Source organism: Malania oleifera, chromosome 8 (genome assembly GCF_029873635.1).
Source record: "Malania oleifera isolate guangnan ecotype guangnan chromosome 8, ASM2987363v1, whole genome shotgun sequence".
NCBI classification, from domain to species: domain Eukaryota; kingdom Viridiplantae; phylum Streptophyta; class Magnoliopsida; order Santalales; family Ximeniaceae; genus Malania; species Malania oleifera.
In genome coordinates, this window is record NC_080424.1 from 77,100,045 (window position 1) to 77,110,140 (window position 10,096).

A 10,096-nucleotide genomic window follows, 5' to 3' on the forward strand; every position below is an offset into this window, starting at 1 on the left:
ATAGGGTCAATAGATTATTGGTTCCTAAACCCAACTCTGTAGAATCAGTTGTTTATTATTTATGCTTAGCTTGCTTGTAATAGGATGATGTATTTTTGGGGCTGGATTGAATGTTTGCATAGTTTAGATTCTATTTCTAATTTCATGCATCTTTAGGGGTATATGTGTGATTTCATGTATTTTAGGATTTCTTATTTATAGTGTGTGAAAGCCATGTAAGAGTTAAGTTTTGATGAATTTGAATTGAAAGCTTACGTGCACTTTCCCTCTTGTATGTCCTTTCTTTCTCTTCCTTCTTCTTCCCCTCTATCTCTCCCACATTCTCTCTTGGCTGCAAATCCTTGATGCAGTCCTGCATCACATATTGATTTGAATACTGCTTATAGTAAACTTGGAAAAAGAAGAGCTAAGTGATTACTGACGTAGAATTGTTAAGAGTGCACCAAGAAACACAATTAGTGTAGTGAAATGCCTTAATTTATTTCTCAATGAAAAGACTCATATGAAAGAGTGAGAAAGAAATGAATAAAAAAAAAAAAAGTTAACGGCATGCAGAGTGAAAAGTATATAAATTTTGAGAAGTATCAAACGTGATTGGAGTAGACAGCAAATGGTGAAAAACATTTAAGAATTAAGTTTATGAACCTAATATATTTTAAAGCAGAAGATGATACAAGTCACATAGAAAAGTTAAAAATATTTACATTTGAAAATAATAAAATTTAAGAAAAATCTACGATAAACATGCTCCAATTTGTAGGCATAATATATTAACCAATAGCTCATCCATGTGACAACTTCCTCAGTTCCTCATGCATAAAAAAGACTACATGTCAATTCTAAACATTACTATTTTGCTTTTATATTATACACGTGAAACGGGCCCGCAATATGCTATGGGAGAATTAATGTTAAGAATTCCACTTGTGAGCTTGTCTCACATTAGAAATTAGAGTAGATGATGGGTGCTTATATACATGGTTGGGCCCAAGACCCAATAGGCTTAAACTTTTGGGTCAAGTTGGTGTTCACCCATGTGTATCAAGTCCACCCATGGGCTCCTCCGATCCTAACAAGTGGTATCAGAGCCAACAGTTCGTAACTCTGGGTGAACGACATCATAAAAAGTCGAGACGTGAAGCTAATTCTCTTGACGTGCTAACAGTTGGAGAACCAAGTGTGTGGCTGAGGCCAATAAGGATCATCTAGGCTGAGGATGGATCTGAATAGGGTCAAGACGTGAGAGGTAGGATTGGTTAGAAGGCACGTGGAATGCAATCTAACGGACGTAAGGCGTCAATGGTAAGGCCCACTTGAGCAACTTTTGGAGAATTGGGCATACTCCCATAAAGGAGATGGTTTCTGTTTAAGAGGGAGCAGTTGGAACTCACAAGTGAGGGGGAGATTGTTGAAAATTCCACTTGTGAGCTTGTCTCACATTGGAAAATTAGAGTGAATGATGGGTGCTTATATACATGGTTGGGCCCAAGACCCAATAGGCTTAAACTTTTGGGTCAAGTTGGTGTTCACCCATGTGTATCAAACCCACCCATGGGCTCATCCGATCCTAACAATTAAGAATGAAATTTTTTATTAAAAAAAAAAAAAAGGAACTAATTCTACACATTTCATTGAAATATTTTAAAACAAATATAATATCTCATTAATAATTGAGCAAAAAAAATAATATTGTAAACATAAAAATATATATATATATATATATATATATATATATATATATATATAGTATGTATGTATGTACTGATTTGAAACTAAAACATCAATAGATGGATCAAAAAATTTAGAACAAACTTACAGTAAGTGCAAACAAAAATATGACAAATTAGTATTTTAATCCAAAGCCTTATTAAGTACTTTGAATCCCAATTTTATGACACAACATATTGGATTTATTCTAAGATTAGAAAAATGTAACATAGATAATATAAATTAATTAATTATGTAAATGTATATAAATGTAAATGTAACACGATGTACAGAATCCCATCTATTTAAAATAATTTGAATTAATTTTTATAGTTTTAATGTACACGCATATAAATAAAGGATAAATAAGGTGGAAGCCAATGATTTGGACTAGATTAATAGTTTTAATTTATATAAATGCAGATGTGTGTAAAGGTGTTGGTAGGGAATTGGGGTGGGGGCCTATAGCTTGAGAGAGAGAGAGAGAGAGAGAGAGAGAGAAACCAGAAGAGGGGGGGCTTGCTGCTATAAGAAACAAAGACATAATTAAAATAAAAAGGGGGAGGAAAAAGAAAAGGGAGGAAAATAAGTGGAAATAGGTGGGAAAAGAGAAAAAAAAAAAGGTGGAAACAAGGCCTACCAACATGTGTCCCAATTGTACAAAGTGTGGGATCCACTCACATGAAAAGGGGGAGCTCCAAATAGAGATGGGGAAAGAGAAGTTAAAAGAAAAAAAAAAAAAAAAAACCCTAATGGCAACATGTGCCCCATCCAGGGTTTAGAAATCATATATAGATAGATTATTAAAAGGGGCATCCCCGTGTGTCACAGTCCGACTATTTTCACACCGTTGTGAAGGGTCGTGCGGCGCTAGCTAAAGCACTCTTGTTTTAACTAGCCATCCTATCGTTTACCAACATTCATCCACGAAGCACTTTCATTAGCATTCATTCAAATAGCAGCGGAAACAGTAATCAATTCATGAAAGTCGTGGCAAGCAAGCAATAAACATTGAAGCAAACGTAATTCATTAACAAATCCTCCGTTGACATGGTGTACTTAGCGAGGGAGGCAAGTAGGCTAAGCACGTTGACAATTGCTAGTGAGTTTTACAATGACTGATGAACACTCACCCTCCCCTAAAGAGCTTTCTGGGCCATTCTCACTCTGGCACTAGGAAACATCAAAGTGACTGAGGAGTCATACTGCCTTATTTGGCTTACAATGAAATAAATACTGGAAAATAACCCTACACTAGTATTTACATGATGGAAACTCATCCCAAATACACGAGGCAAGCGGTCACAGGCAAGCATAATGCCCTGAACAAGCTTAGCTCGTGACATTCTCCCCCACTTATGCGGTCGACGTCCTAGTAGACTTTGACGCTAGGTACACTTCAACTTTGTCTACGAATGGTTGCATATCTTCCGCAGAAACCCAGCTAATTTCTTCGTCACCAAGGCCTTTCCACTTCACTAAGAATTCCTGCCGCTTCTTCCTTAAGGATGTGAACTCTCAGTCTACAAGGATATCTTCAACTTCACGTCTGTCAGGTTGAACTGTACTCACTTCTGCTCTGGTTGACTGATTTCTGCTCAGATCGTCGGCGTTGGCATTGTACGGCTTAAGGCAGCTGACATGAAACACAGGATGCACTTTCATCCAAGTCGGAGGGTCAATTTTATAGGAGACCTTCCCGACTTTGGCCAAGATGGGCACTGGTCCTTCATATTTGCGAAGTAGTCTCCTATCTCATTCTCGTAGTGACCTGACCTGTTCATGATTGAGCTTAACAAGCACCAAGTCACCTACATTGAAGTACTGCGGTCTTCTCCCCTGATCTGCCCACTTCTTCATTCGCTTAGTAGCTTTCTCTAGGTAGGCTCGGGCAATCTAAGCATTCGGTCTCCATTCTTTGGTAAAGACGTATGCCCTGGGACTCTTTCCTCTATACGGCTCATCCACTGTGTGAGGTAACAGCGGCTGCTGGCCTGTAACAAGCTCAAAAGGACTCTTGTTGGTTGTGGAGCACTTTTGGGCATTGAAATAGAACTGAGCCACATCAAGTAGTTGCACCCAATTCTTCTGGTTGGCGTTGACAAAGTGGCGCAAGTACTCTTCAAGTAGCCCATTGAATCTCTCCGTCTATCCATCTGTCTATGGGTGATAACTCGAAGAGATTTATAGTTGTGAACCGAGGATTCTAAAAAGTTTTGTTCAGAAGTTGCCGGTGAATCTTGAGTCTCAGTCACTAACAATGTCGTAGGGAACACCCCAATATTTCACAATGTTCTTAAAAAACAACTGTGCTGTCTCCTCTGCCGAACAGTACTTCAGTGCAGTTATGAATGTACCATACTTCGAAAACCTTGTCTATAATAACAAGTATAGACCCTGCGTCTCCCACTCTGGGCAGGTTGGTAATGAAGTCAAGTGAGACACTTTCCCACGGTTTGGACGGTACTAGTAGGGGCTCCAACAGCCCAGCAATTTTCCTCCACTCCACCTTGTCTTGTTGGCAAGTGAAACAAGTTCAGGTATAATCAACCACATCATCATGCATGTGCGGCCAATAGTACCCCCACTTCAGTAAGGTCAAAGTGCGCTGCCATCTTGGATGTTCGGCCCACATGGTATCATGACATTCCTTCAACAATGTCTTCCTCAAATCACCTGCTCGTGGCACAAAGAGCCGGTTACCATGGGTCATCAGTAATACATCTTCCATCCAGAACTGTCGTGCCTTCCTTTCTTTGGTAAGTTTCATTAAGTTCTGCGCAACTGGATCTTTGGCTAAGTTCTCCTTGATGCGCTCCCGCATCGTTGTGGTAACAATACTTAAAGTCAGATGTGTTACCATTTGTAAGGCCGCCAGTTCAGCCTTTCTACTCGATGCATCCGCGACTTGGTTCAATCGCCCCACCTTGTGCTCAAATGAAAAATCAAATTTTGCCAAGAATTCTTGCCATCGGCCTTGCTTGGGTGTCAGCTTTGGCTGTGTGAAGAAATGGCTAACACCTGAGTTATCTGTTTTCACCACAAACCTTGACCCAAGTAAGTAATGCCTCCACACACGGAGACAATGTATCACCGCTAGCATCTATTTCTCTTGAGCTGTGTACTTTCGCTCTGCTTCACTAAGCTTACGACTTTCGTACGCAACTGGGTGCCCCTCCTGTACCAAGACTCCTCCAAGGGCGAAGTCTGATGCATTTGTCTGTACCTTGAAGGGTTTCATGACATCCGGAAGAGCCAGTACCGGATCTCTCATCATGGCATCCTTCAAGTCATCAAAGGCTCCCTAGCACTCCTCTGTCTAGTTCCACCCATGACCCTTCTTTAGTAGTTCTGTCATAGGGGTCGTTCTCCGTGAATACCCCTCTATGAACTTGCTGTAATAGTTGGCAAGGCCAAGAAAGGAACGCAACTCTTTCATTGTCGTTGGGATCTTTCATTCATGAATTGCCCTTACCTTCTCCATATCCATTCTGATGTGACCTTGTTCAATCACATAACCAAGGAATTTGATACTCTGCTGAGCAAAAGAGCACTTCTCTTTCTTCACATATAGACTGTTCCCCTTCAGCCTATCAAGCACCTTCCGCAGAAGCTCTTTATGTTCCTCCAGAGTGGAACTGTAGACAATAATATCATCCAGGTACACCACAACAAACTTGTCAAGGTACTCGCGGAAAACTTGGTTCATCAAGGTACAGAATGTTGCAGGCGCATTCGTCAACCCGAATAGCATCACCAAGAATTCATATACCCCATACCGTGTCACACAAGTAGTCTTCGGCTCATCCCCATCAGCAATTCTCACCTGATAGTAGCCTGACCTCAAGTCAAGTTTAGTGAAGTACTTGGCGCGACTCAATTGATCCAATAAATCAGCAATCAACGGAATAGGATACTTGTTGCACACTGTCACCTTGTTGAGCACGCGGTGGTCTACGCACATCCGCAGGCACCCATCATGTTTCTTTTGAAACAGCACCGGTGCTCCAAATGGTGCTTTGGAAGGGCGAACATATCCCGCTTCCAATAATTCATCAAGTTGCTTCCTCAATTCTGCTAACTCTGGAGGCGCCATTCGATATGGCCCTTTTGCAGGAGGTTTCACTCCTGGAAACAACTCAATCTCATGCTCCACACCTCGTAATGGAGGTAATTCGTGAGGCAACTTATCCGACATCACCTCCTTGTACTCATCCAACACCGCTTGGATGGTTGTAGGCACTAGCTCTTTGCCTACTTCTTTATCTACCACCACCGTAGCTAGATATGTTTGCTCTCCCTTCCTCAAACCTTTCTTGAGTTGCATGGCTGAAAGGAACTTCCATCGTCTCCTTTCGTTGCAGCAGCTTGCACCATGCATGGGTGATCTCCCATCAGACATAGGGAACCAGCCGAAGGCATCAGCACTCCCTTCATTCCCCTCAGGAACTCCATTCCCAAAATGACTGGAAAGTCATCCAATGGCATTGTTGTGAAATTCACATGACCTTCCCACTGCCCAAGCTTCACAGTAACTAGCTTGGCTACTCCCAGAGTAGGCTGGGCTACAGAATTAACTGCTTTCATGCGTCTTGTATCCTTCTCCAAGGATAAGTTGAGTCTCCAAGCTTCTGGTTGCGAAACAAAGTTATGGGTAGCCCTGGTATCCACCATAGCGCGGGTGCTCTTCCCATTGATTCTCAAGTCCACAAACATTAGCCCTCTAGCTCGTGTAACATTTGGGGCTTTCGCTTGCTTTTCTAATGCGCTCACCTGCCACATTGCTCCCATCCTCGGGGTCTCATCTTCTTCCCCATTGTCTTCCAGTGCCTGTTCGGCAATGGAAGCCTGTAAAGCATTAAGTGATGCTTTGTAAGGGCACTCAAAAACTCTATGAGGACCTCGACACAAGAAACACTCAAGTTTACCCTTTCCCTTGGGTGTGTTGAACCCTCGAAACGACGAAACTTCCTTTGAGGTTGATGCTTTATAGTCGGCTCCCCCACTCTTGGGTTTGCCTTTCTTGAAAGACTTTCCATTGTTTCCCTCTCCGCCAGATCCTTTGGACGAAGTGGTATTCTCCCCAGCATAGTCAGTCAAGCGTTCTGCAACAGCTTGTGCGGTAGACAAGTCTTGAACTATTTGTCTATGAAGTTCAGTCCTTGCCCACGGTTTCATCCCCTCTAGAAAATAGAACAATTTGTCCTTCTCCGACATATCCCGGATATCCAGCATCAAAGCAGAAAATTGTTTCACATATTCCTTGATCGACCCAGTATGCTTGAGGTCTCTCAGCTTTTTCCTTGCATTGTACTCAACATTTTCATAAAAGAATTGGGCCTTGAGCTCTCTCTTCAAGTCTGCCCAACTATCAATTACATAGTTTCCATTTTCAATGTCATTGTACTTAGCATGCCACCACAGTGTGGCGTCACCTACCAAGTACATGGTTGCAGTATCCACTTTCACCTATTCTGAGGTCATCCTCACAACACAAAAATATTGTTTCATATCAAACAAGAAGTTCTCTAACTCCTTAGCATCACGGGCACTCCCATACGTCTTGGGTTCAGGTACCTTAGTCTTACTAACTCCCGGAGTGTTGGAGTTCCCCATAACAAGAACCATCAGATTCACCTTTGCATCCAGATCAGCCATCCGGGCCTGCAAAGTTTCCACAGTGTGGTGAAAGTCCTCTAACATTTCACTTGTCAAACTTGCTTGATGCTGCTGTGATCCCATCACTTCATCAACAAGTCCCCTTAGTTGGCTCATCTCATTGGCCATATTGTTGGTTGTCTCTTCAACCTGTGCTTCCAGTGCACTAAGTCTTTCAGCATTGTTTGGTGCCATGGTCAATTACCAAAGCTTCCAAAATCCAACAATGAAGGTAACTGAATTCTCGTAGCAGCTGAGCCTTGGCTTTGATACCAAGTGTCACAGTCCGACTATTTTCACACCGTTGTGAAGGGTCGTGCGGCTCTAACTAAAGCACTCTTGTTTTAACTAACTAGCCTATCGTTTACCAACATTCATCCACGAAATACTTTCATTAGCATTCATTCAAATAGCATCGGAAACAGTAATCAATTCATGAAAGTCGTGGCAAGCAAGCAATAAACATTGAAGCAAACGTAATTCATTAACAAATCCTCCGTTGACATGGTGTACTTAGCGAGGGAGGCAAGTAGGCTAAGCACGTTGATAATTGCTAGTGAGTTTTACAATGACTGATGAACACTCACCCTACCCTAAAGAGCTTTCTGGGTCATTCTCACTTTGACACTAGGAAACATCAAAGTGACCGAGGAGTCATACTGCCTTATTTGCCTTACAATGAAATAAATATTGAAAAATAACTCTACACTAGTATTTACATGATGAAAACTCATCCAAACACACGAGGCAAGCGGTCACAGGCAAGCATAATGCCCTAAACAAGCTTAACTCGTGACACCGTGCCAAGCGGCTCCCTACTTTGTAAGGGTAGGGAGGGGGTCGTTACTATGTACATAGCCTTATCCCTACCTTTTATGCAATGAGGTTGTTTTCTTGGATTCGAACCCATGACCAACCAATTACAAAGGATAACCTTGCTATGGATCTAATGCCCGCCCTCATATATAGATGAGATTATATCTGGTTAGCATTTGTGAGAAAAGAGAAAAAGAACGAGAGGACAATTAAAAATAAAGAAAACTAATAGTCGGAAGATGAGGGTATTAAAAGAGACATTTGAGAAAATGGGTATTAAAAGAGATATTTGAGAAAAAAAATTATTTGTAGTGATAAAAAGAAGAAGAAATATTTTATGGAAGGATGAGAAGACATGCACGTATTTATTTCTCAAAAATAGTTATTATATCTTATCAGTGTACAAAACCACATCCGCCTTAGTATGGCATGTGGCCCACTTAGAAAAATTTTTGAATCTACATCGCAAATCATAAATTGTATTTATTCTGTTTTTATATTATTCATAGAATGAAAAATTAAACAGCTATTCATTCTCCTTAGAAAACTGTATGAATTAAACTTAAAAATATTTATTATGAAACATGTCTCAAGAAGAACGACTTTTAAAAGTAGTTTAAAAGTCATTTCAGCATTAAAAATATTCATGCCAAAGGGAAATAAGGATAAAAATGAAAACATCATTATAATTAGAAAGATTTATAAAGAGTAGGATTTGGAACCGAAAAAATGCAACATTAGCATTTGGGTCCAGACATATGAGAGGCATGAACTTGTGTCTCAATCATGTAGGTCAGATATATAGTGAGTCCAACCACTATGTTAACATGGCGTGTTTCAAATCTTTCGCGAACAACCACAAGTGTTTATCCATTTTAGCGTTCTTATTTCACATTTGTATTTATTCACAAAATTTTGCCATTCCTATCTCCTTTCATTCTTCCTTACTAGACAAGGCACAAAGAATACGAGCGACGAAGGCTTGGAAAACTAAGAATTGTCAGTGTACCTACATCGAGAAGCTTGAGAAGGTTCTTTGGCCGAAATCCATGGGAAATCGCCGGTTCCAGGGGCCGCGGCTTCCATCAGGCTCTTGACCGCGTTGAGAACGGCGGCGGCTGCACATGAGCGGGATGGGGCCTTCACCGTCCAATAACGAGACGGGCTCTTGCCGTCCGCGTCTCCGTTCCTTGAAGCCTCGCACGGCGGCTCCCATTCCGCCCCGTCTGCGCTGCCCCCGGAGTCCGTGCACGCCCGATCTCCCATTCAGCCTAGAACAATGTTTCAATTCGTTTATGCCAGTAGAGATGCCCGAGGCGTGTAGACGAAGGGTTTGAAGTGGGAAGGGCACAGCTCGAATTTGCCCAGTCAAAAAACATCATGCCTCCTGCATACCGCTGCGAATCCATCTTGAAGCATTATTTATACCACCATTCCACCCCTCATCATGGAGTCAGCCTCCCAGCCGCAGACCCGAATCATGTCGAACTTTCAAAAACTATATATTTAAAAATAAATAAATAATTCAAGTTTTTATATTATAAAAATAATATAATTTTATGAAAAAAAAAAAAAACCGGATATGTCAATTTTAAAAATTAAAGATTTCAAAAATATTGCAAACTTCCCCGAAGTTTGTCTAAAAAGATATAGATATCCATTCAAAAAATTTTGTCTTTTTTGCAAGATATAAAGAGAAATTTATGTTCTTTTTTACAAAATTCAAGAAAAATTTTTGAAATTTTTAAAAACTTGAAGAGAAAATAATGTCTCTTATTTGATAGTTTTAGGTTATGTTTAGTTCACGTCAGGTTGTTGATTCGTATATAATTAATAAATTAGTGTTGATTAATTTTATAACAAATTAAATTGTTATTACAAAGTAAATAATAAATTGTTGTAAAAAAATTAAATT

At 40.6% G+C, this 10,096-nt stretch overlaps 1 protein-coding gene across 7 annotated transcripts in view; it reads right to left on the minus strand.

The window, feature by feature from the left end:
• Positions 1-9,656, minus strand: part of LOC131161462 (uncharacterized) — a 48,407-nt gene extending 38,751 nt beyond the window's left edge. For 2 of the 7 annotated variants that reach the window (XM_058117237.1, XM_058117239.1), the window contains exon 1: positions 9,195-9,634. In XM_058117237.1, coding sequence (XP_057973220.1) covers positions 9,195-9,447 — 253 coding nt within the window. In that variant the 5' untranslated portion in view covers positions 9,448-9,634. Of the gene's footprint in view, positions 1-255; positions 353-9,190 lie in introns of those variants that run through there. The other 5 variants (XR_009138476.1, XR_009138475.1, XM_058117238.1 and 2 more) reach the window with 5 other exon arrangements.
• Between the last annotated feature and the right edge of the window lie 440 nt (positions 9,657-10,096).